General features: G+C 37.2%; 1 protein-coding gene across 2 annotated transcripts in view; it reads right to left on the bottom strand.

Annotated features, from left to right (window-relative positions):
* The window catches only part of FAM117B (family with sequence similarity 117 member B), a 74,377-nt gene that overhangs the window by 34,228 nt on the left and 12,668 nt on the right, over positions 1-27,481 (bottom strand). For both annotated transcript variants that reach the window (XM_047720782.1, XM_047720781.1), the window contains exon 2: positions 1,788-1,939. In XM_047720782.1, coding sequence (XP_047576738.1) covers positions 1,788-1,939 — 152 coding nt within the window. The remainder of the gene's footprint in view (positions 1-1,787; positions 1,940-27,481) is intronic.

Here is a 27,481-nt window from a genome sequence, read left to right as displayed (position 1 = left end):
AATATCTGAACCCACTGAACCTGAAACTGCAGAGGAGATATCAAGGGTTGCAGAAATGTTCAAGGATGACCTGAGTACTAAATTACTCTGATACCCAGAGTAATTTAAACATGGCACGTGGATTAAGCAGAAAGCAAGAAGGAAGTGCTCATTTTCATACTATATGTCCTAATCTCAGCAAATTTAGGGATTTTGAATAAAGGGAGAATCTTCTACAACTCTGGTTAAAGTCAGTTTCTCAAAATATTTGTTAATTTTGAGGAGCACAGACTGTTTTCATTTCTGTATTTGCCACTGGAATACAAACCTCAAGGTAATTTCATATCCCAAGCATCTACTCTAACAGTGGGACTCAGTTTCAAGAATATCAGAACAGAAAACAAAATAAGGCCAACAAGAACAAGTGGAATTGTGGAAACCAAAATGCAAATCTAAAAACCACCGCAAAGTGTGTTTACTTGGTTCTAATAAAAGGACATTCTCTTCGTAAAGTGCTGGGATCAAGCTACCCTAAGTGATGTAAATTTGAAGTCTAAGTCAAGATATACCTTAGCTGATTTTCAACAGTCAATATAAAGAACCTTTTAACTCTTTAACTGATTTTCATTCTTCACTAGCAATACAGCTTTAATGTTCTGCTCATTCATTCCTTTGCAAATAACCCTGGAGGGCTTATTCTCTCAGGGCCATACTAAATCCTGGAGATGAAAACACAGAAATGGATGAGCCAGGCCATGGGCTCAACATCTAATGAGTGTAAGAAACATTAAATAAATGAATAGACAACTACACTGATTAACTTTAATTATACTAAGTGCTATGAAAGAAACTACAGACGTAGTCATCACCTGGCTTTATGATCTTGGACCTCAGCTTCCTCATTTGTAAAATCAGGAAGTAGATCTAAATGATTTCATAAGAACCTTTTCTTTATTTATTTTTAGTAATCTCTATACCCAACGCGGGCTTTGAACTCACAACCCCAAAGATCAAGAGTTGCACGCTCTGCCAACTAAGCCAGCCAGGGGTCCCTCCTAAGATTCTTTTAATTTAAAAACCTCATAAGGGGCACCTGGGTGGCTCAGTGGGTTAAAGTTTCTGCCTTAGGCTCAGGTCCTGATCCCAGGGTCCTGGGATCGAGCCCCGCATCGGGCTCTCTGCTTGGCAGGGAGCCTGCTTCCCTCTCTCTGTCTGCTTGCCTTTCTGCCTACTTGTGATCTCTGTCTGTCAAATTGGGGAAAAAAAAAAAAAAAAAAAAAAAAAAAAAAAAACCTTAAAAAAAAAAATTAAAAACCTCATAAATCTGAAAGTATAAAACTTTGTTTGCTCCCAGGGTCTCTTTTGTCAGGATGTTTACATTTACAGAATCTATCTGCAACATAATATAATCCCCATCTCCCAACACATAACGAATTTTGGCCCCAAAATAAAGGGTTAAATAGAAAGTAAATTAATTCTTACTGTTATAAATTCAATATATTAGACATATTCTGATGTTCTAAACTAACAATAAAGAGGAAATGGGGTGAAAAGTGTGTCCATAAATTATCCTTATGAATTGGAATTACTTTGGGAACTCTTTAAAATGCATATTTCCAAGCCTGAACCAAAGCCTACTACAAAGTATCTGGAGGTCAGGCCTGGGAATCTGCACTTTTGATAAGCTTCTCAGGTTATTCTAATACACACTAATGTTTCAAGAATTTCAGCACAGCATTAAACAAATAATGTTATGAGGAACAGTTTCAGGCTAAAACACTTCAGGATAAGAATGTGAATAAACCTACCTGTGTAGCCTTGTCCCGCATGCAAGGAGCAGCTTGCCCATGGCTATCACGGGGCCAGTGCCCTGCAAGGTATGGCGCAGCCAGAGTATCCAGAGAGGAAGTCCGGCGGATAATACTAGAGGGACTTGAGGATGGTGGTCGTGTTTTGTCACCTAGATTTAAAACAAATATATGTATTTTAAAAATGGATTATGAAGGAAACAAAGTAGAAACTAGGTTTTAAACGATGTAGAAATAAATATAAAAAACAAGTGAATAAGCTACTGATTCACACAAACTTGGATGAATCTCCAAGGAATTAGACTGAGTGAAAACAGTTAGTCTCCAATGGTTACATACTCTATGATTTCATTTATATACCAATACTGAAATGAAAAAAGTTTTAGAAATGGACTAAAGATTAGTAGCGGCCAAAGTTAGAGATAGGAGAGGGAAAATGAAGCGGCAGAAGAGAAGCAGGCCTTGTAACAGGGCAACGAGAGAGACCCTTGTGATAAGGAGCTATTCAGCTTGACTGCAGTGATAGATGGACAAACATACAGAGGAGATTAAACAGTGCAAGAATTATATACATGCACGAGTGAGTTCAAGTCAAACGAAAAATCCGAATTAAGAGGAATAGATCGTACAACACATCCATATCCTGGCTGTAATATTGTATTACAGTTCTACAAAATGTTATCATTGAGGGAGACAGAGCAAAGTATACAAAACTTGTATTATTTGTTACAACTGTAATCATCTCTACAGAAAAACGGAAAATAAGACAAATGTATATCTAACCATTTTTAAAATGTTCATCTTGGTTTTAAGACTAAATAGGTATAACACACAAAATACTTACCATTACACCACCTATACTCAAAATGATACAAGGCAGTTAAGATAAAGTTGCGGGAAAATTCCATTTTATTTATTTTATTATTATTTTTTTTAAAGATTTATTTATTTATTTATTTGACAGACAGAGATCACAAGTAGGCAGAGAGGCAGGCAGAGAGAGAGGAGGAAGCTGAGCAGAGAGCCCGATGCGGGGCTCGATCCCAGGACCCTGGGATCATGACCTGAGCCGAAGGCAGAGGCTTTAGCCCACTGAGCCACCCAGGTGCCCCAGAAAATTCCATTTTAATCAGCTCTATATGACACATATCTCAGGAAGATTTTGTTACAATGAAACTATATTAACCAGGCTACAGGAGCTATCATTGAAGCCATATGCAAAAGTCTTTTCCATTTCAAGCTACACAGGATATGTATTTAGATGTAAGCAAAAAATAAAAACTAAAAAAATTAGAGGTAATGGGAAGTGAGAGGTGACACAGAAAAAACACCTTTATATCTCTTTTTTTTTAATGGGGGAAGGAAATGGGCTTAGCTAATTTATGCTTTAAACGGAAAGAAAAAGAAAAAGAGAAAGGAAGGAAGGAAGAAAGGAAGGAAGGAAGGAAAAAGAGAAAGCAAGCAAGCAGGCAAGGAAGAAAAAAAGAAAAGGTTCAAAATATTAATTACAGAAAGAAAAGACTTTAAAAATAATAAATATAAATATATGCATAAGTAGGACTGTATTACAATGCTATCATTCAAGTTCTATATAACAAATAACCTTACTCTACTCAAGCCCATATATGAAAACATTTTGAGACCACCCCCCTTTGTAACACATTATGTCTTAATAAGAATCTTGCATAGTTACAAGTATAAAAGTTCAGCTGCTGGTTCCCTGACCCATATAACAAAAGATTCAATTCCACTAACATAATAGTTACAGCAGCTGTGTTGTTGATAATCATAAAGCTGCTTCACAGATATGCCTCAGATACATAATTTGCTTCCAAATGGCACAATTATTTCACTAAAACAATGCCTAATTGTTGCAAATGCTAACCATCTCTCTGTAGTCCTCCTTTTATAATAAACAGAAAATAGAGTACAGATCCATAAGTTCAAGAAAGCACGTTCTCACATTATGACAAGTAAAAAGCAGTAAATGTACATGCTCACGATTTTCCTTAAACTAAAAAATTAATCTCTACTGGAATGGTCACAAGAAGATTGTTCTCAGCTGGGGGAGGGGAAAAAAAAGACACATATACTCTGTAAACTGGGGTATATTCATCAAAATGAAATTGCCAGACTGTCTGGTACTTATTTCCCTCCTGTGATGCTGCTTCAGTTACCCACCAGTACACTAATCAAACAGTCCTTACTAATGGGTCTGATTCCATTTTGAAGATTTTTAATTATCCAAGGGTTGACTTTTCAACTAGGCCTCCTAAGATTATTAAATTTTCCATAATGAAATGGGAGATCAGAAAAATTATACATGGTCACATGTGAATATACTAAACATTCTCTCTTTGGAACTCCCTTCCTGTAACCCATTCATTTGAACATTTACTAAAGGTCTGTGAGCCACTGCAAAGCCCTAGAAATTAAAAAGACTAAGTTATAGTCTGCTGTAAAGAGCACAGTCTACATTTAGCTTGTCATTATTACATTTCAATCTAAGTTTCCAAAATCGACAGGATTTGGTGCTTAATTATGGTGGAGTTTAAGGGAGGGGAAGGAGCCTCAAGAGTCAAAATGACTCAAAGATTCCCATCCTACCTGAACAAAGGCTGTATTTATGAGGAAGTTCTGAGAAAGAACCTCTCTGACAGCTGACAAGACCCTTCTTGATCAGGCCTCTCCAGTCTCCCTCCACTGCCTGTACCAACTCAATCCCTACCTGCTGAATGACCTGCAGTTCCCAACAAGTGCCATGTCCTTGCACGCCTCCTCGCCTTTGTCTCTACTTAGATTTCCCTAGATATCCCTTTCTTTGGTTTGGCTAATTCATGTTTAACCTTTCAAACTTCAGTTCGGCTGTCTAAACTGCAATTCAAAACTCAGTTCAGGTATTTCCTCTGGAAAATCTTCCTTGAACAGCTCCCCAAGCCCAAGAAACACACCAACTTCTAAGTCAGAAGAGACCTACTGTGTGTTGCCACAGCATGGTTCACAGAAGTAGTCCCTTGAATGTTCCAACAGAGAATGAGATTTTGGAGAGCAGGAACTCTCCTTCCCCTCCATCCCAATGATTAAGACAGTACCTGATAAAATGCAGAGAACAGAATGACTTCTAATGTTACTATTCTTCATCAACAAGGGCAAGTGTGCATAATAAACTACAATACTCATATTAATCCAAAGTAAAGCAACTGAATCAAATACTGCCTGGTACTAATTACATGCAAATCTTCAAAAAAAAAAAAAAAAGGTGGAACTCATAGAAAAGCGATTGCCAGGTCATTGGAAAATAGGAAGAGGTTGATGAAAGGGTACAAACTTTCCAGCTATACCATAAACAAGGTCTGAAGACCTCACATGTAACATGGTGTCAGGGCTGATTAACTGCACTGCACAATTAAACTTTGCTGAGTGCAGAACCGAAAGAGACGTATGTGAGGTGATGGACGCACGAATTAAACAGATTGGAGGAATCCTTTCACACCGTACAGGTTTATCAAATCATCAGGTATGCACTTTAAATATCTTACCACTTTGTCAATTTTATGTCAATAAAGCTGGGTAGGGGGGAATAAATCAAAACAAAACAAAGCTTCAAACTTGACTTTGTTTTTTTAACAATCAAGTTTTTAAAGAAGTTAACCACAGCAGGGTGTGGCACTAAAAACAGTAGGCGCCTTGGGCTTTGGAGTTCAGAACTTCCCAACTATCTGCGACCAGTTCTACAGGTTCCTGAGTGACTTCAAAACGACAACAGTAGAGTGTCCCAAACCACAGCCCCTAGGTATTAAATTAACACATTCTACAGCCCTTGTTAGATTTAGGTATTTGTAGAACTTAATCAGGTACTGGCTTAAAAGGCTGTATTCATATTTGCTCAGAAGCGGGGGGGAGATCTCTTTTTCAAGTATAAAAATTATAAATACGCCTCATAAAGAAACCTAACAGTACAAATAAAAGTAATCCCAAAAGGCCACCACTCAGAGATAACCATTTTAATGAGTATTTCTTGCAGAAATTTGTCTACCACTCACCCACACAATTTTATGTAAATGAGGCCCCATTAGGTGTGATATTACTTACTGCTGAGAAATGGGCTTGTTGAGGACCTATTTCCATTGCAATAAATATAAATCTACAATACATTACCATTTTAAAAATAAGATTTATTTATTTATTTATTTGCCAGAGAGAGAGAGAGAGAGAGAGAGAGAGAACGCGCACAGGCAGACAGAGAGGCAGCAGAGTCAGAGGGAGAAGCAGACTCCCTACCAAGCAAGGAGCCCGATGTGGGACTCAATCCCAGGATGCTGGGATCATGACCTGAGCGGAAGGCAGCTGCTTAACCAACTGAGCCACCCAGGCGTCCCTACATTACCATTTTTAATAGCTGTATATGGTCCTTTGGAATAGATATACCTTGACTTAATCCCATAAGTGATGGACATTTTCAGAGGCAAATATATATCTTTTTACATTTAATTATGTCAGTGAAAAAAATTTCTAGACATCAAATTGTATATCCAAGGACATATATAGGTTAAGTACTGCCACACTGCTTTCCACCAGAATGTATTTTGCCCTCCTAAGAATACTTATTTGCCCATATTCTGCAGTGTACTTCATCAATTTCTGACAAAGATGAAAAATACCATTTTATTTGCATTTCAATTATTGAGTTATAAAATATTCGTATTTTACTGGCAATTTATATTTTTATACATTAGCAGTATTTTAAAAATATTACTCCTGACCTCTCTTTTCTTAATTTTATAGAGATCTTTTCTTCTGTGGAAGAAATATTTAAATTAAAGGAGTTGCTTCAGTTTCATTTTAGCTTCCTTTTCTCATTAATTTCAAGTAAAATGTAGTCAATTTTATATTAAATATGCATAGTCTGATTAAATTCCTATGAAGTATATGCCTTTTCATACACTGTCTAAACTTCCTCCTACACACACACACACATACACACGCACACACACATACTCCCCATCCCTCAAAATGTCTATGGAAAGAAATACCAGCATATCTAATTTTATTGTGCTTCACTTTAATGCACTTGACAGATACTGCATTTTCTACAAATTAAGGGTTTGTGGCAACCCTGAATTGAGTAAGTCTATCTGTACCATTTTTTGAACAGCATTTGTTCACTTCATGTCTTTGTGTCACATTTTGATAATTCTTGCAGTATTTCACATTTTCATCATTATATTTGTTATGGTATCTGTGATCAGTGATCCTTGTTATTATTACTGTAATCACTTTGGGGTACCACAAACCTCACCTATATAAGATGGTAACTTAGTTGATAAATGCTGTGTGTTCTGATCACTGCACTAACCAGCAGGTCCCCCCCTTTTCTCTCCCTCTCCTTGAGCTCCCTATTCCCTGGGACACAACAATATCAAACTTAAACCAATTAATAACCCTACAGTGTGATCAAGTGAAAAAAAGAATCACACATCCCTCATTTTCAATCAAAAGCTAGAAATGACTAAGCTTAGGGAGGAAGGTGTGTCCAAAGCCAAGAAAGGCCAAAAGCCAGCACTCGTACTAAACAGTTATCCAAGTTGTGAATGCAAAGGAAAAGTTCTAGAAGAAAATTAACAGTTTACTCCAGGGGTGCCTGGGTGGTTCAGTTGGTCAAACATCTTCCTTTGGCTGGCTGGGGTCTTGATCCCAGGACCCTGACTGAGCCCCAGCTGGAAGGGAGCCTGCTTCACCCTCTCCCTCTGCCGGCTGCTCTCCCTGCTTGTGTGCTTTCTTGCACACACACTTTCTCTCTCTCCCCCTCGTTATCTCTTTCTCTGTGTCAAATAAATAAATAAAATACTAAAAAAAGAAAATTTCAATTCAGTGAACATATGAATGGGAAGAAAGCCAAACAACATCATTACTGATACGGACAAAGTTTTGGCGGTCTGGATAGAAGATCGAACCAGGCACAACATTCCCTTAAGTCAAAGCCTCATCCAGAGCAAGGCCCTAACTCTCTTCAATTCTATGAACACTGAGAGAGGTGAGGAAGCTGTAGAAACTAGCAGAGGTTGGTTCATGAGGTTTAAGAAAATAAGTCACTTTGGGGCCCCTGGCTGGCTCAGTCAGTAGAGCATGTGACTCTTGAACTCAGGGCTGTCAGTTTGAGCCCCATGTTGGGCATGGAGCCTGCTTTAAAAAAATAAATAAAAATAATGTTTAGAAAAAAAAGAAAAAACCATCTCTATAACATAACAGTACAAGATGAAGCAGCAAGTACTGATATAGAAGCTATACAAAGTTATCCAGAAGACCCAGCTAAAATAATTAAAAGAGGATTGCCAATACCAAACAACAGATTCTTCATGTAGATGGAACAGCTTTATATAGGAAAAAAATGTCATCTAGGACTTTCATGGCTAGAGAGAAGTCAATGCCTGGCTTTAAGTCTTCAAATGAGAGACTAACTGTTCTGTTAGGGATTAATACAGCTGGTAACCAGGGTAAAGCCAATGCTCATTGAGCATTCTGAAAATTCTTGAGCCCTTAAGAATTATGCTAAATCTACTCCACCTACGCTTTATAAATGGAAGAACAGAACCTGGATGACAGCATATCCGTTTACAACATGGTTTACTGAATATTTTAAGCCCACTGTTGAAACCTACTCATCAGGAAAAAAAGATTCCTTTCCAAATATTACTGCTCACTGATAATGCACCTGGTAACCCAAGAGTTCTGATGGAGGTACACATACAGTCAGATCAACGTTTTCGTGCCTGCTAACACAAGAACCATTCTACAGCCCATGAATCAAGGAGTCATTTTGACTTGTCTTATTTAAGAAATACATTTCATGGGCGCCTGGGTGGCTCAGTGGGTTAAGCCTCTGCCTTCCGCTCAGCTCATGATCTCAGGGTCCTGGGATCGGGGCCTGCATTAGGCTCTCTGCTCGGCGGGGAGGCTGCTTCCCCCTCTCTCTCTCTGCCTGCCTCTCTGCCTACTTGTGATCTCTCTCTAATAAATAAATAAAAATCTTTAAAAAAAAATACATTTCATAAGACTGTAGCTGCTTAGATGGTGATTCCTTGGATGGATGTGGGCAAAGTAAAATTGAAAACCTCTGGTAAGGATTCACCATTCTAGATACCAGTAAGAACATTTATGATTTGGGGGAAGACGTCCAAATATCAACATGAAGGGGCGTTTGGAAGACATGGATCCCAACCTTACGGATGACTGAGGGATTCAAGACTTGAGTGGCAGAAGTAACTACAGATATGGCAGAAACAGCAAAACTCAGAATTAGAAATGAAGTCTGAAGATCGGTGCTACAGTTTTATGATAAAACTTGAACAGATGAGGAGTTGATTCTTACAGATGAGCAAAGAAAGTAGTTTCTTGAAATGAAATCTATTTCTGGTGAAGATGCTATGTATGAAGACTGTTGAAATGATGACAAAAGATTTAGAATATTAATTACATTAACTTGGTAATTAACCTGAATTCTGGAAAAAAGTTCTATTCTGGGTAAAATTGCTATCAAAAAGCATCACATGCTATAGAGAAATCATTCATGAAAGGAAAAGTCAATGTGGCAAATTTCACTGTTGCCTTACTTTAAGAAATTTCCATAGCCACCCCAACTTTCAGCAACCACCACCCTGGTCAGTCAGCAGCTATTAACATCACAGCAAAACCCTCCACCAGCAAAAGATGACTAGCTGAAAGCTCACGTGATGGTTAGCATTTTTCAATTAAGGTATATACCTTGTTTTTGTTTTTGACATAATGCTATTGCACACTTAATACGCTACAATGTAGTATAACGTTAACTTTTATATGAATTGTGAAATTTAAAAACGAATTTGACTCATTTTATTGCAACCTTCACTTTATAGTGGCAGTCTGGAACCAAACCTGCAATATCTCCGAGGTATGCCTGCATTCTGGACACGAGTCCTTTGTCACCTATATGTAGGTGAAGATTTTTGCCTAGTCTGAGGTGTGCCTTTTTATTTTCTTAATGATGTTTTTTGAAGCAATTTTCAATATTGTCTTACTTGCATTTCAATATAAATTTCAGGTCTTTGTAGTTTCATATATTTTTAAATGTAATAGTAAAAAACCAAATGTTATGTATTGTTAACATAAATTTTAAAACGAGAATAGGAGTCATGGTGAGCACTCTTTAGAATTCTTGAATCACTATGTTGTAGACCTGAAACTAACATAACATGGTATGTCAAATTCAAGTTCAAATTAAAAAAAAAAAACATGTCCTGGGGCGCCTGGGTGGCTCAGTGGGTTAAAGCCTCTGCCTTCGGCTCAGGTCATGATCCCAGAGTCCTGGGATCGAGCCCCGCATCGGGCTCTCTGCTCGGCAGGGAGCCTGCTTCCTCCTCTCTCTCTCTGCCTGCCTCTCTGCCTACTTGTGATTTCTGTCTGTCAAATAAATAAATAAAATCTTAAAAAAAAAAAAAATGTCCTTACATTATGTTGTCATGTATTACTTCCAAGAATAAATTTGTCATGTTTTATCCCTCTGTACACAAAACGTCATTTTTCTCTAGCTGCTTTAAACTTTTTCTCTAACACTAGTTTTCAGCCATTTGATTGAGATGTGTCTCAGTATGGTCTTTGTGTTTATTCTGCTTGGGATATTGAACCCATGGACCAGTAGGTTTATAATCTCTATAAAGTTGGGAAATTTTCAGTCACTATTTCTTTAAACTATTTCCCCTCTCCCTGTTACTTCTGGAGTAAAATTATACCCATAATATACCACAGATCACAAAAATTCTGTTCATTTATTTATATCTTTCTTTTCTCTGTTTAATTTTTGGATAGTTTCTACTGCTGTCTTCAGGTTCACTAATCTTTCCTTCATCAGATAAAAAACTGCTGTTAATCCCAATCAGTGATTTTTTTCATTTCACTTAATATTTCTCACCTGTACAAATTCTATTCATTCTTTTTAAAATTTACTTCTCCTTCTCATTACACTGTTTTCCTTTAAATCTCTGAGCATATTTATAAGGTCCACTCTACAGTTTTTGTCTGCTAATTCTATTGTCTTTGTTATCTTAGTCTTTAAGTCTTCTCCAGGAGTTCATGTTTTCCTGATTCTAGTAATTTTTTTTATTGGATGTTATACACAATGATATACTTTTAAGTGTCTGGATTTTGTTATCTTCCTTTAAAGGCTGTTGGGCTTTGTTCTGAAAGTCAATTAAGTAACCCGTGGATCGGCTTCATCTTTGAAGTTTGTTTTTAAGTTTTAGAACAGACTGAGGGTAGATTTTATTCTCATCTAGGTTATCCTTACTACTAAAGCATGGTCCTTTTGGGATCTCTACTGAACATCCTGGGTGATAAAAGGCAGTGGCGGGAGGGGGTGGCGGGGGGAGGGGGTGGCGGGGGGAACTAAGTGCATGAGCAGTTCCTCAGCTCTGGGAATTATTCAATTTACAGCTCCCCAGTCAATCCTTGTCCAGGCTCATGGAGTTTTACTGTACATACACACATTCTACACACTCCTTTAACAACAGCTAAAGGAAGCCCCTATGCAGATCTCTAGAACTCTTTTGCTACATGGCTCCCTCTTCTCTGAAGTTGTGTCTAGCAATTTTCAGCCACTTCAAACTCTCTGAACTACAATCTCTATCTCATCAATTCAACCAGACATAATGGACTGACAAGACTTCCCCTGCCTGCACTATGCTCTGAAATCTGTCTTCTAGCAGAAATCCAGGGAAATTAATAGCACTCATCTTACTTGTTCCCCTTTTCTCACGAATCACATTCCCACACTGCTTGTTGTCCAACATCTAAAAACAGCTATATGATATCTTTTGTCCAATTTTCTCACTGTTTACCATAGGAAGTTAAGTTCAGAGATGATTTCTCCTCAGGGCCAGAAGCAGAAATCTCTTCATGTGCAAATAATCACATCAAGTTATTCCTGAGCTATTATCCAGAACTATAAAATCTTTTGCTTAGTGAGTTATTTTATTCACAGAATAGTTTTGGTGCACATGGAACTATATAAATAATGAGGATAAAGATGAAAATAAAAATAATGAGGAAAAAATACCTAAATACAGCTAACACTGATTGAGCAATTACTACATATCAGGCATTGTGCTAATTGCTTTCCATGCATTACCTCATTTTAACACTCTGAGGCAGAGATTACTCAGTTCATTAATTCAATAAATCTTTATTAAATACCTATTACTAGACTCTTCTAGGTACTGGTGACATAGTGGTGAGTGTGAAAGTCAAAATGCATAATCTTTAGGAGTTTATCATCATTAATCCCGTTCTCCAGATGAGGAAATAGAGGTTTAGAAAAATTAAATAACTTGTCACTATTACAAAGTAAGAGACAGAGCCAAGGTTTGAGTGTAAATCTCTCTAAAACTGGACTCTGAGCAAGATCTACATGACTATATTAAAAGGTCTGTCACAGGACTCACAGCCTACTTAATAAATACAGGTAATTAAGGACATACAACATAGTATGACAAATACTAGAAGAGTGGTTATGTCCACAGTGTTAAGAGGAAGACTCACAGAGACCTCACATTTTACTAAAAGCAGCAAGAAGAAATCTCTTCCACATTTTTGCTTAAAAATCCTTCAACATTTTGCTTAGAAATCTCCAAAGATCCATAGATCACCTACATTAGGCACATTTCCTACTCTCCATCCTACTGAAGGCAAGAGTGTTGCTAAGATTTCTGCCACAGCAGAACAAGAAACCCTCTTCCTTCAGTTTTCAACAATACATTTCTCATTTCCTTTTGAGCCCTCACTTGGACGTTCTTCAAAGCCCAAATTTATAGTCTGCTCAAAGAAACTTCTCTATCATGATCAACAAAAGTTTTACAACCTGCATTCACTGCCTGGTTCCAAAGTCATGCCAATAGAAAAGGACATGACAAAAGAAAAAATAAAAAGTGAAATATAGCTCTAAGAACTACATGTACTTTATAATGGCTGAAACAAAAGAATGATGCAATATGACCATGAATTGGCTAGAAAAGGTCTTGCCTTGCTCACTTGGATTATTGCAAAAGCCACTTGACCTTGAATTTCTTTTTTCTTTTCTTTTCTTTTTTTTTTAAGAGAGAGAGCACCCGCACATGCACACAGGGGTGGGAAGAGGGGAGGGGTCACAAAGGGAGAGGGAGAGAAAGAATCTTTTTTTTTTTTTAAGATTTTATTTATTTATTTGTCAGAGAGATACAGCACAAGCATAGGGAACAGGAGGCAGAGGGAGAGGCAGGCTCCTTGCTGAGCAAGGAACCGGATATAGGACTCGGTCCCAGGACCCCGGGATCATGACCTGAGCCAAAGGTAGATGCTTAATAGGCATCCCAGAGAGAGAGAAAGAATCTTAAACAGGCTCCAAACCCAGTGCGGGGCCCGACCCAGGGCCTGGGTTCACAACCCTGAGACCATGACCTGAGCCAAAATCAAGAGTTGGAAGCTTCACCAACTGAGCCACCCAGGCACCCCAGATTTTGGATTTTGTGAGAGAAATGACATAATCAGATTTGTATTTTAGAAAAAATTTTTAGGCAGCAGTATGGATGGAGAATAAACTAAGTCAGAAAAATATATCAAATGGCTATTAAAATAATCCAAGTGAGCAAGGCAAGTAGAATCAAGACATGAAATATTCCTGAGCATTTCAAGAGACCATAGTACTGAGTCCTCTTAGGGGTGTCTATGTGCACTATGTTCATGATGAAAGGAGCAGAACAGAAGTGCAGCAGATTAGAAAAAATATGTAATCTGAAACTATCCCGACCTTGTTCAAATCCAACTCCATCAGGTATACTGTCACCTGGTTAAGTTACTTAACTGTTCTGAACCTCTCTTAATGGATCTGTAAAATAAACAGGGATGTTATGAGGACTAAATGACAAAGCTTATGCACAGTGAACAGCATCTACCATTATTATGACTTCCAAAATTTCAGGTTTAGGCAACCAGAATATAATTAGTTCAATTTCACCCCCACTAAGTTTCATATAGGTATAGAATGTTTTACACATTAATGGGTCTACAGAGTGTGTCTGGAGTTCTATGCCAGAAGGACAAATTTGGAAGTAATCTGTGTAAAAAGCTATTGGTAAACAAACAGCTGATGACGCGTAAGACAAAAGAGGACTGATTGAAACCCTAGAAACAGGAATATTCCAGGGTCCTGCAAAGAAAAAGAAGTTTGAGAAAGATACTGCCTCTGGATCGCTGTGAGGATTAAGAAGAAAAAAATACATAAAATTCCTAGCATGTAGAGGATACGGCATTCCCTTCAAAAGTCAAAAGCCATTTCAATAAAGCCAACAGGCAGAAGTCACACTGGATAGTCTGAGGCATGAATAGAAAGCAAAAAGTTAGACATGATCCTTTAATAAAAGTTCTTAAGAAGGGAAAGAAATAAAGAAAAAACTTTACAAAGGAATGATTGGCCTTTAATTCATCACTCTGAAGCTGGCACTAGCAACTTTTTTTTATACCAAAAACAAGTCCAAAACAAGCAGTAAGAGGAAATGCTTTGTGGTGAAACAAGGACTTAGCCCTATCGCATATACACCACCAGCCAACTATAAACAAATTTTATGCTACTTCAGTTCATAAATATGCCATAGCTCTTTTCTGGGCTCCCATTGTTGTCTTTCACTTTTCTTGAAAACAAACAAAAAAACCCCAGCCCAAATTAAAATAAACAAATCCATCTGCAACTAATAAATACTTGCTAACAGCAGTCTTCAAAGAGTGACAATAAAGGAATAAAATACAAAAAGTAAAAAGAACTTAAGCTTCCTATTTCAAAAGGTACTTTAGAATTTTAATATCATTCAGTAAACACATGTTTGTACTTATTGACATCCATACCATTAGTTCTCTCTCTCCTTTGCATGAGATGTAAATTTAGAACTGCCTACCGTATGTTTAGAGCAATACACAAGCAATTCTGAACCTATCATTTCTATTGCCTTCTCTATTCATACTATTTTGTCTACCTTCAACAGCATTCATTCGATAAATATTTACTAAGCATCTATTACAGATATAGGAATGAAGAAAAGAGAAAGGTCCCTGCTTTTGGAAAACATACTCTAACAGGGAAAGTAGACCATTAAGTCAACAAATATGTTAGATACTAACAACAGAGAAAAACAAAGTGGGGTGAAGGAGTTAGGGAGCATGCTGCAAGGGGTCGCCATTTTTAAAAAAAGACTTATTTGTTTTAAAGAGAGAAACAACAGTGTGCAGGGGCCAGAAGAAGAGGGAGAGTCTTAAGCAGACTCTATGCAGAGCCTGATGTGAGCTGGACCTCACGATCCTGAGATCATGACCTTGAGATCAGGGCCCTCAGCTGAAACCAAGAGTCAGATGCTTAACAGACTGCACCACCCAAGCACCCCTGAGGGGTTGCCATTTTATACAGAAGTTAGGGAAAGCCTTTCTGGTAAGGTGACTTGTGAGTAAAGACCTTAGGAACAGACACAGGAGAGAGACAAGGGCATCTGAGGAGTGATGCTAGAGAAAACAAGGTGAAAATGCCCTGAGGTAGAAGCACTCTTGGCCTCCCGAAAACACTTGACCCTCTCCTCTCCTCTCAACCCTCCCAACAAAAACTGTAACATTTACCAAGACAATATATTTCCAGTCATTCCTTCCTTCCCACACCAATTACTATGGTCCTAATTTTAGCTTTCCATCACTTCTTGAACTACTACACCAAACTCGTCTGCCTTAGGTTTCTCCCCACTCCCTCCATCCTACACTCCGCTACCATCTGGTCAGGTTACTCATTCCCTCAGAAGTTTCCAATGATTCCACAATACACACTGAATAAAATCTATAATCTTAACCTAGCATTTAAACACTCCTCCAAATGTGCCCAGCCTGTATTTCCTATTTTTTCTATTGCTCCTAGAAAGAGTCAGTAGAATACAGTGGTTAAAACAGAGGCTCTGTCCACCACACTGTGTGGATTAAAAACCCTGGTCTAGGGCGCCTTGGTGGCTCAGTGGGTTGAGCCTCTGCCTTCGGCTCAGGTCATGATCTCAGGGTCCTGGGATCGAGTCCCGCATCGGGCTCTCTGCTTGGCAGGGAGCCTGCTTCCTCCCCTCTCTCTCTGCCTGCTTCTCTGCCTACTTATGATCTTGCTCTGTCAAATAAATAAATTAAATCTTTAAAAAAAAAAAAAAAAACCTGGTCTATCATTTACCAGATATATTATTTTGCACATTATTTACATCTCTGTATTTTCAGTTTCCCCATCTGTAAAAAGGGGATAATTATGATACTCTGCTTAAGATCTCTTATGAAGGGGCGCCTGGGTGGCTCAGTGGGTTAAGCCGCTGCCTTCGGCTCAGGTCATGATCCCAGGTCCTGGGTTCGAGCCCCACATCGGGCTTTCTGCTCAGCAGGGAGCCTGCTTCCTCCTCTCTCTCTGCCTGCCTCTCTGCTTACTTGTGATTTCTCTCTGTCAAATAAATAAATAAAAATCTTAAAAAAAAAAAAAAAGATCTCCTATGAAGACTGTTTAAAAAAAAAATTTTATGCATAGCATTTAGAACCATCCCTGGTACATCATACGTATTTTATAAAAAATAAAAAATTTCAAGTATTAATCTAGATATACCTATGACCTCCTAGTTTATGTATTCAATTAAATTTATTAAATCATGTATATCTACATATAAAATACACCCTCAATAAAATGAGTGAGTTCTATTCTATATAAATTGTTTATACCTAAAAATAAAAGTTAAAAATAGTCTCTTCAAAAGAGAAATGGCTCTATGTATAGAAAACACTCCAAGTTCAACAATAAAAACATGTAACTCTGTAAACAGTATGAAATTTGCCAAAAATTTATAGAACATATGTATGAAGGAACACCTGGGTGGCTCAGTCAGTTAAGCTTCTGCCTTTGGCTCAGGTCACTATCCCAGGGTCCTGAGATCGAGTCCCACATCCGGCTCCTTACTCCACAGGGAGTCTGCTTCTGCCTCTGCCTGCCACTCCCCCTGGCTGTACACATGTGTTCTCTCTCTCTCCTTCTCTGACAAATAAATAAATCAAATCTTAAATATAAATGAATAAAAAATAAAATATAGGATGCATGTGGGGTATGTGTGTAGGAGTGTATCATATACAAAAATTCTGTAAGAATATCCAAAAAAACTGTTAATAAGGGGCCATCGAGAAGAATACTTACTTTCCATTTTAAATCCTTCCATGAGGCGTAAGTTTCTTTTAGCCATGTACACATATTATTTTTAAAAATTAAAAATATTTGAAACCAACATATTGCCAGGCACTATGCTCATTTACATCTGTTGGGATAGGCAGGTTCTAAACAGGCAATCAGAAACCTAATGACCCCCCCTTTTTTTTTAAATAAAGCTCTCTTTTTTAAAAAAAAGATTTTATTTATCTATTTGACAGAGCACAAGTAGACAGAGAGGCAGGCAGAGAGAAAGGGGGAAGCAGGCTCCCTGCGGAGCAGAGAGCCCAATGCGGGGCTCAATCCCAGGACCCTGGGATCATGACCTGAACCGAAGGCAGAGACTTAACCCACTGAGCTACCCAGGTGCCCCAAACCTAATGACTCTTAAGAAGGGAGAAGAACAGATTGCTCTGGAAGCTTGTGAAACAGAGGTATCATCAAGCTGAGACCTGAAGAATCAGCATGAGTTAAGTAGACAGAAGAGTTCTTCAAGCGAAGAATAAAGAATGTGCAATGGACATAAGGCAGAAGAGAGTATTTTGCTCAAGAAATCAAAATACAGTCAACATGGCAAGGCCACAGATATAGAGTATGGCTGGCTAACTTCCTTTCTTCTTAACCTGATGAAAGCCCACCCACTCTTACTTAAGACCCAGTTCAAGAATTATATCCAGGGGTGCCTGGTTGACTCAGTGGGTTAAGCCTCTGCCTTCGGCTCAGGTCATGATCTCAGGGTCCTGGGACTGAGCCCCACATCAGGCTCTCTGCTCAGCGGGGAGCCTGCTTCTCCCTCTCTCTCTGCCTGCCTCTCTGTCTACTTCTGCCTACTTGTGATTTCGCTGTCAAGTAGATTAAAAAAATAAAAAAGAATCATATCCAAGAAACTTTCCCCAACTTTCTAGGCCGAATACATTTCTTCTGTGTTCCTATCAGCACCGAACATACACTTGAGTGCTTGCCACACAGTCTACTGAACTTGTAACAGTCTGTCTCTCACACTAGGCTATAAGATCCCTGAAAGTATTCCTTGTCACCTTGATCAATTATAGAATACAGCAGGAATCAGCAAACTATGACCATGGGCCACGTAGCTAAGAATGGGTATTTACTTTCTAGAAGGTTGGAAAAAAAACCAAGAGTATTTTGTGTCATGTAAAAATTATGAGAAATTCAAATATCAGTGTCTGTAAATAAAAATGTATTAAAATATAGCCATACTCATTTATTTACATGTCATCTATGGCTGATTTCTTGCTACAATGTCAGAGATGACTGTTGTGACAGAAAGTATATGGCATACAAGTTCAAAATATTTACTGTCTGGCCCTTTCCAGAAAAGGTTTACCTCTCCTGGTAAGTCTAATATCTAGCATAATGACCCTGAGCTTTCTTCAGTCTTCCCATTTGAAAATCGAGTAGGCTAAGGAATATCAATTTCCAGAGCAATAATGTACACTTGATATGATAATTTCTTATTTGGAATATAAAACAAATACCTATTGTTTTCTTAACTATAGCCTCCTACAGAAACCAAAATTCTACTAAAATTTTGACCATACTTTTTTTTAAGTAAGCTCCACCCCCAGCAAGGAGACCAAAGCTGGGCTTGAACTCACAGCCCTGAGATCAAGACCTTAGTTGGAATCAAGTGTCAGTACTTAACCAACCAACAACCCAGGCGCCCTAACAGTTTATATTTTCTTAACATAATTATAGATACTTTCTATTTTGAAGAGAACATGTTTCATTTAAAAATAAGACCTAATGTTGAAGTCATCAGAAAGAAACTGAGCTGAGACCACATATTCAACATGTTCTCCTCTACCAGCTATTTTCCTGCAATCATTTTTCAACTTAAACTGAGGAGGATTTTCATGTATACTGGCACAGGTGAGGTGTTCACTTCCTCAGCATTGTGTTTTTGAAAATGTTAAGCATAGGCCTTTTATCTAAACCCCCTATAATAAACTAATATAAACTTTATTAAAAATTTTTTTAGATTGGAGAACATACTGGAATCCATGAAAATTATTAAAGTTTTATATGAAACTGTACTTTTTATCATGTAGATAAATTAGCCACTGGAAAAACCTTTATTCTTTTTTTAAAAAGATTTTATTTATTTATTTAGAGAGGGGAAGAGTGAGCAAAAGCAAGGGGAGGGGGCCAAGGGAGAGAAGCAGACTCCCTCAGCTAAGGGGTATAGGGAGCCCTACGTGGGGCTGGATCTCATGACCCTGAGATCATGACGTAAGCTGAAATCAAGAGTCAGGGGCTTAACTGACTGAGCCACCCAGGTGTCCCTGGAAAAACCTTTTCGAAACCTTTTACACTAAGCAGTGCCAAAACTTTATTCAAAGAGAAAGAAATTCCACTGCATTTCTTTGCTAGAAGATAAACTAATGAATCTTCAGTTTTGTGAAAACTAACTGCCCTTATTTTTACTGTTTCTGATGTATCCATCAATAAAGGAAACATTGGTTAGCTATACATGCTCAATATACAATTAAGGGGAAAAAATAAAATTTACAGGTCTTAGAGACCACCATTAAAATTAATGAAATGTTGAGGCACCTAGCAACTTCAAAACACCATGTAACATGAACATCTAAAACTATGTCTTTATACTCTACAAGACAACACTCCTGTCAATATGGCAAATAATATGGGAAACAATATACTGAATCATTTAAATTATCTGTCTGGCTCTTTGGGCATCAAAAATCAAGACTACAATTACCCTTGATTTAGAAAATAGGAGAGAGACCAACACCTTCAAGCTTTCAAAGCTAGAAAAGTGTTGGCATATTTGGTAAGTTCATTTGAAACTCTGAATACAAGAACTCAAACTTCAAAATGTAAACATCAGGGAAGAGCTACCATCTGCCCGTGTAGTATATACTCTTTCACGACCTCGCTCCTTCTTTTGGTAACAGACTCTGGTCTTTGAACAGCATGACCCAGAGTCATGGTCATTTAACCAATGACCCAGACTTGGTTAAAAATAGAACCTCATCCTACTGGGTGTAGTTACTGGTTCTGGAATGGGCACAAAACCTAAGTCCTTCCCTGGAATTTTTTTTAGCTGGAGTTGGTAGAGAAGAAGCCCACTTGCCTCATGGGTTTTACAGAAGAAAATATGAGTCTGGAATAGTCTGTGGCCTTGTTCCCAGCTATGGAGAGAAAGTTCCTACACTAGAAAGTATGACCCTTGAGGACACAAACTTACTGTTTTATTTCATTTGTTTATTTCAATTGTTTCTCCAGCAACTAAAATTGTGTCTAGCACATAGTAGATACTCAATAAATGTTAATTTGAGATAGCAGAACAGAGTGAAGTTAACAGACACAGATGAAAGATTAAGGGATTTTTACAAAGTATCCTGAAAACATTTTATCCTTGTGGACCCATCTATCCAAATTCTTGGTTATTCAGAATTTTATGAATTCTATTGCCATTCTACTCAGAAGTTGGGTTGTTATTTACAACCAAGAGTCTAGAAAAATACTACCTGAAGCAAACCAAGGGAAAAAAAAAAGGGTAAAGCAAATTGGTGCTTTTAACATTTCTTCATCTCTGACCAATAAAACACTGAAAGATAGGATTCCAAAGAAAAAAAAGCAACAGTCAGCTACTGTTTTTTCTGAAGGATGACTTAAGGAAATACTTTTACAATGACATGCCTGAAAGTTCCAGCTGAAACAGTGTGAGGAACATTTCTCTTAGTTACGTTCCCTCTTGGCCAAAATATCTCCAAGAATCGTTGTTATAATTTAAGCTTGATTCAGTTAACAGATTTAAAAAGAAAAACAATGATCTAAATAATTTCAGCAGAAAATATCTTCCGGTTCATCTCCCCTCCCCCTGCTTTCCAAAATAAGCAAACTTTTTCCTCTCCTGATTATTAATTTTGCAAAGTTGGTATTTTTATTGCACTTCCAGCAATAAAAACAAAGATTTCCATAAGTAAAAAAAAACCTCACTGATTTCTACACTATGTGTGACTGACAAACCAGTTGGCAAGTAAACACACTGACATTACATCAGAACTACTGTTAAAAAAACAAAACATACTTTTCTTTTTCAATTACAATTTTCTCTCCTTTGAATCACCGCTGCTTTATTTTTGAAATCATGTCTGTTATGAAATTTCTAACATTACAATATAATATTTATGTTTACCAAATACTGATGTAATTTTAAAACACTCAAACACATTTCTTCTTGAAATGCCCTGTTTTACAACCTTTTCAACCAATTTTTCCAGATCATTCTATCCACTGATTTATCAGTGTATTTATTCTCTGCTTCCCCTAAAACTACTCCTATATTAGACAATCTTAGAGGCACTACTAGATACTCCTCCAACTAGAAGGAAGAGGGAAGGAACTTCTGGTATACACAATGCTTTATTTTTGTCTTCTTTCAAACCATCCAGCCTACTATGATATCTATTTGTAAAAATTATCCAATGTTGGCTAAATTATGTCAAATAATATTGTGTCAAAATTTAAAAATATAGGCCGTGGGGTGCCTGGGTGGTTCAGTCAGTTAAGTATCTGCCTTCAACTCAGGTGATGATCCCAGGGTCTCACTTCTCCCTTTCCCTCTGTCATTCCCGCCACCCCCCCACCCCCAACTCCTGGCTCATGCTCACTTCTCTCAAATAAATAAATAAAATCTTTGGGGGGGGGGGACAAAACAGGTCTCAAAATGAAGTAGGAGTCAAAATCCCACATTTATTAACTCTCAGAAATACTACGTGACTTAATTCTTTGGGTCCCAAGAATTCTCATCTATGAAATGGGAATAACTATAGCCTAATCTGGAGGCACGCATCCAATTCAAGAGGCATAAATTCAAACATACTTCCTTTCCTCTTTGGTCATACAGAAAATAAAGAAAACTGCACTCTAAATCCAATGTTCTGTTCTACACTCTGAATAATGCTGCTTTTAAATAAATCCTTATGTCAGCTGAGGATTAGTACTAATATCTCTTTAAAACTATAAAACAGAATATTTTAAAAATTGTATCTCCTAAATGTTTAGATATTCTAGATAAACTAAGTTTAATACATGTAGGGTAGTTCTGGCCATTGATCTGTCAAGTACCTCTCAGTAAAATCTTTACAACCTAGTTATTTTGACCAGTCGTACGAACACTGATTTGATAGTGATTTTACTTCTAACTCTACTGCTATCCTCTGTACTATTCCATGACCTCATCCACTACTCTTTTTGGTGGTTCAGCCATGCCAGATGATCACTTCCCTATCCTAAACTGCTACTATCCGAAGGGCTTCAAAAGATGGAAACCTAGCAGAAATAAACACAGTCAGCACACCTCTTCAACTAGAATAATCCAGTGAAAGTTATTTACTTTAAACTTAAACCCTTAAATGTCATAGTGGGGCCCAATGGCTAAGGTTCATCTTGAGATTGGTCTAAAACATAATAAAAGTACCAACCAAGGGCACCATGACAAAGCTGTTCCTCTAGATGTAATTATTTTCTTCAGTGGATTTAAGAACAGAACATCATTTCTACGAAAATAGAGAACACATATATAGAAGAAGCCAGCTCAAAGAGAAAAATTTACCAAAACAGTCCAAACAGAGGCCTGGAAAAAGTGGAACTAACACTAATGCTGTATTTTTAATCTTTCTTTTTTAAACATTTAACTCCATTATAAATCACTGCTATAATACAAATAGTTTCGGTTTTTTTGTTTTTTGTTTTTTGTTTTTACAGAAAGAGAGCAAGCAGGTTTATGCACAGGGATTGGGGGGAGAGGGAAAGAAAGAATCTTATGGAGTTTCTACACACAGCACAGAGCCCCTCACAGGGCTCGATCACGAGCTGAGCCAAAATCAAGAGTCATATGCTTAATCAACTGAGTCACCCAGGCACCCACCAAACAGATATTTTATTAGCCATTTTATTACAGAAATGAAACATTCTATTTTTTTTTTTTAAGATTTTACTTATTTATTTGACAGATATCACAAGTAGGCAGAGAGGCAGGCAGAGAGAGAGGGAAGCAGGCTACCAGCTGAGCAGAGAGCCTGATACAGGGCTCGATCCTAGGACCCTGAGATCATGACCTGAGCCAAAGACAGAGGCTTAACCCACTGAGTCACCCAGGAGCCCCGAAACATTCTATTTAAAGGTATTCAAAAAACAGAACTGTTCAAGTAGAAAGTGAAAGTTAAAAAAAAAAAAAAGATAGAAAAAAAAAGTTATCTATACTGCATTTCCCCATCCGATCAGTGGAAACCCGGGTAGCACATAAAAATACCCGACACTTTTCAGAACATAAATGTACATATGTACACACTCAGACAGGAAAAAACAAAAAACCCAGATGCCCCAATTAGAGCTTCTCTAACTCTTCAAGTCTTTACTCCCTACATCTTCACCCAAAGCTATGAGTACGTATATGTGTGTTTGTAACAAGTTTTTTACAAAGTACTCTCCAGTGCAAACTCTACTGAGTCAGCTTAGTTTTTGGTTAATTTACTGAGGAGCATAAATTATTTTTTCCAACTTCACACTTATTTTGCTATAATAATTTTCTTCCATTTCAATTGTTTTCAATAGAAAGCTTACAATAAAGACCCAATCTACCTTTGACTATATCAAATTTTAATCAGTTAGAACCTTTATCATTGAGTTTTCTTCTAAAACAATTATTATTATTATGTCAAATTTTATAAGGGCAAAGTGTACAGGTCCATACATACAATCATATATGATCTGCATAAGGCTTTCAATATATAAAGATGTAATATATAGACTATAACATAAAAGGAAGAGTCTAAAGAGAGACAACCAATTAAAGAATTTCTTTTACTTGAAGGATGTAAAAAGTTAGTTATCTCTATTGTAATCCCCATAGCTATCAACAACAAAAAACTCTATGCAAAGAGAAAGCCAAAAAGCCAATATTTACCTTAAAATGGATTATTAAAAAATAGCCAAGTAATCCAATGACAGGTAAGAGGGTAACACAAAAAAAAAGAAGGGAAAACAGCAAATAATAAAAAAGCAGGTCTATAGCAAAATATAATAATTGCTTTAAATGTAAATGATCTAAACACATTAAAAACAGAGATCATCAGGTTAAATTAAAACAAACACAAACAAACAAAAAACAGACCCTGGGGTCCCTGTCTGGCTCAGTCAGTGAAGCATGCAACCCTTTATCTCAGGGTCATGAATTCAAGTCCCACACTGGGCATAAAGCCTACTTAAAAAAACAAACAAACAAATAAAAAGAAAAAATCCCCACAACCCAACTATATGCAGTCTATAAGACAAACACACCAAATACAATGCAGACAAAAATGGAAATATAGAATAATATAGAAAGGACAGAAAAAATAGACCACACACAAACATTAATCAAAGTAGGTTTCAAACAAAGAAATTTACCAGAGAGATAAAGAAAAAATGCATAATGATTAAAAAGGTCAATCCCAAAAAGACATAATGATTCTAGATGTTTCTGCAGATTAAAAAGTAAGTGTCAAAATACACAAAGCCAAAGCAAACAGAAATGGAAGAAAAATCCACTATTATATTTGGAGAATTCAACTTCTCTCTCAGGAACTGATAAAATAAGTAGACCGAAAATCTGCAAGAATATAGAAGACCTCAAAACTGTCAATTTTATCTAATTTAAATTTACAGAACACTCCATTCAACAACAGCACAATGCATAAGGGCACATTTGTCAAGGTAGATGAAACATTTGGCAAGGCAGATCATATCCAGGGACATAAAACAAACCCTAAAATATTTAGAAGAAATGAAATTATAGAAAGTATATTCGCAGAGCGCCTGGGTAGCTCAGTTATTAAGCATCTGCCTTTGACTCAGGTCATGATCCCAGGGTCCTGGGACAGAACCCCTCACTGGGCTCCTTGCTCAGCAGGAAGCCTTTTTCTCCCTTTCCCACAACCCCTGCTTGTGTTCCCTCTCGCTGTGTCTCTGTCAAATAAATAAATAAAATCTTAAAGAAAAAAAAAGTATGTTCTCTTTAAAAATCAATAAAAGAAAGCAATCTAGAAAAACCCTCAAACAAAATGTTTATAAATAACTCATGAGCCAAAAAAGAAGTCTCAGGCAAACTAGAAAATATTTTGAACTGAATTAAAATGAAAATGCAAAATACTAAACTTTCACGGTATGTTAAAATTTAAAATTTAATTGACAAAATTAAGTAAAATTAAATTTAAAAAAATTTTTTAAATGCTTTCTACGCAGTGTTGGTGCACAAAGTGAAGAAAATGGCACTTGCCTAATGCTTCCACACATACATTTGAAAACACTTCTATCTTCATGAAAGAAGATAATTTCTATACAGTGTTGTTTCACAGCGTTAAGTACTAAAAAAATTAAAATCAAATTTTTTAAAAATCAAATTTTGTGGGATGCAGGTAAACTGCTCAGAGAAAAATGTACAGCATCAAATGCTTGTATTAGAAAAGAAAGTCTCAAATCAGTAATTTAAGCTTCCATCAGAGAAGCAACCAGAAAAAGCAAATTCAACCTAAATCAAGTAGAACAAAGAAAAATAATAAAGACAGGAACAGAAATCAATGAAACAGAAAAATAACAATGTAAACGAAACAAAAAACTGGTTCTTTGACAAGATCTACAAAAATGATAAACCTAAGACTGCCTAAAAAAAAGGAGAGAAGGCACAAATTTCTAGTATCAGGAATGAGAACCCCCAAATATCCTTCAACTGGTGAATGAATAAACAAACTGGGGTACATTTATATAATGGAATATTAGATATAAAAAGGAATGAACTACTGATATGTGCAATAACATTAATGAATCTTTTTTTTTCTTTTAACTTATTTGAGAGAGGACAGAGAGAGAGAGAGAGAGAGAGAGAAAGCAGACTCTGTTAAGTGCAGAGCCCAATGCAGGGCCCAACGCAGTATCAGATCTCCAACCCTGAGGATCATGACCTGAGCTGAAATCAAGAGTCAGACTCAACTAACTGAATCACTCAGGAGCCCCACATTAATGAATCACAAATGCATTATGCTAAGAAAATGAAGCCAGACTCAAGAAACAAAGTACTATGTAACTCATTTATATGATGTTAAAAGAACATATCAGTGGTTGCTGCAGCCTGGCCTAGAGGCAAAAGGAGTGGCTTTTGGCTTAAACAGGTGTGAGAAACATTTACGGGTAATGGAAATATTCTATACATTGATCATGGTTGTGGCTACACAACTGTGTTATTTATCAAAATTCACACAGCAGTATATTAAAAAGGATGAATTTTGGTGTATGTAAATTATACCTCAATAAAGCTTATACCCACACACCTGCCAAACAGGAATAGCGGATGCCTGGATGGCTCAGTCCGTTATGTCTGTCTTCCGTTCAGGTCATTATCCTGGGGTCCTGAGATCGAGCAGCCCATCGAGCTCCTTGCACCATGGGGAGTCTACTTCTCTCTCTGCCTCTCCCCCAACTCGTTCTCTCAATCTCTCTCACTCTCTCAAATAAGTAAAAACTTAAAAAAAAAATAGGAATAGCTAAAAATGCTACATCCTCAGTGAATAAAGCATCAGTCAATAAATACAAAGATAAGACTCCACATGAACAGTGAATAAACATTTTAAAAGAATATTCAGCCCTGTTATTAGTAACAGCATTGTTTCTTACTAAATGGTATTAAGTAGCTACTACCTGAGAATGATTAAAATATTGTCTCAAGGGGCGCCTGGGTGGCTCAGTGGGTTAAGTCTCTGCCTTCCGCTCAGGTCATGATCTCAGGGTCCTGGGATCGAGCCCCGCATCGGGCTCTCGGCTCAGCCGGGAGCCTGCTTTCCCCTCTCTCTCTGCCTGCCTCTCTGCCTGCTTGTGATCTCTCTCTCTGTCACATAAAAAAATTTAAAAATTTAAAAAAAAATTAAAAAAAATATTGTCTCAAATACTCACTACGGAAATATGTAAGGAAATACAAATGAAAACCATGATGTATACTATTGTACACACTGAACTGGTAAAAACTAAAGAAATGGCATCAAGTCTAATACTGGCAAGGCTTCACAGCAACAGGTAGATATACTGCTTTCTGTTGACAGGGTAAAGTGATTCAATCCTTTTTCGGAAAGCAATGCTACAAAAAAAAAAAATCACATTATTTAAAACTTCACTCAATAATTTCAATCCTGGGACCTTTTTCTAAAGAGGATATATATAAATGTATATTCATACTGCCCCCGAAATACATTACAAAGATTTTTACTAAAGTAATTTATAAGGAGGAAAATAGAAACAAATGTCCACTAAACAGGAGAATGCTTAAGCCAAAATTTATAAACTTGGTAGAGATTTCAACCTTACAACACAAATAGCATAGCACACTTTCTTACCTCTTATTTGAAGGTTCAGACTCATTAAAAAA

The sequence above is a fragment of the Lutra lutra genome, chromosome 3 (genome assembly GCF_902655055.1).
Source record: "Lutra lutra chromosome 3, mLutLut1.2, whole genome shotgun sequence".
Taxonomy (NCBI): domain Eukaryota; kingdom Metazoa; phylum Chordata; class Mammalia; order Carnivora; family Mustelidae; genus Lutra; species Lutra lutra.
This window is presented reverse-complemented; position numbering and strand designations above follow the sequence as displayed.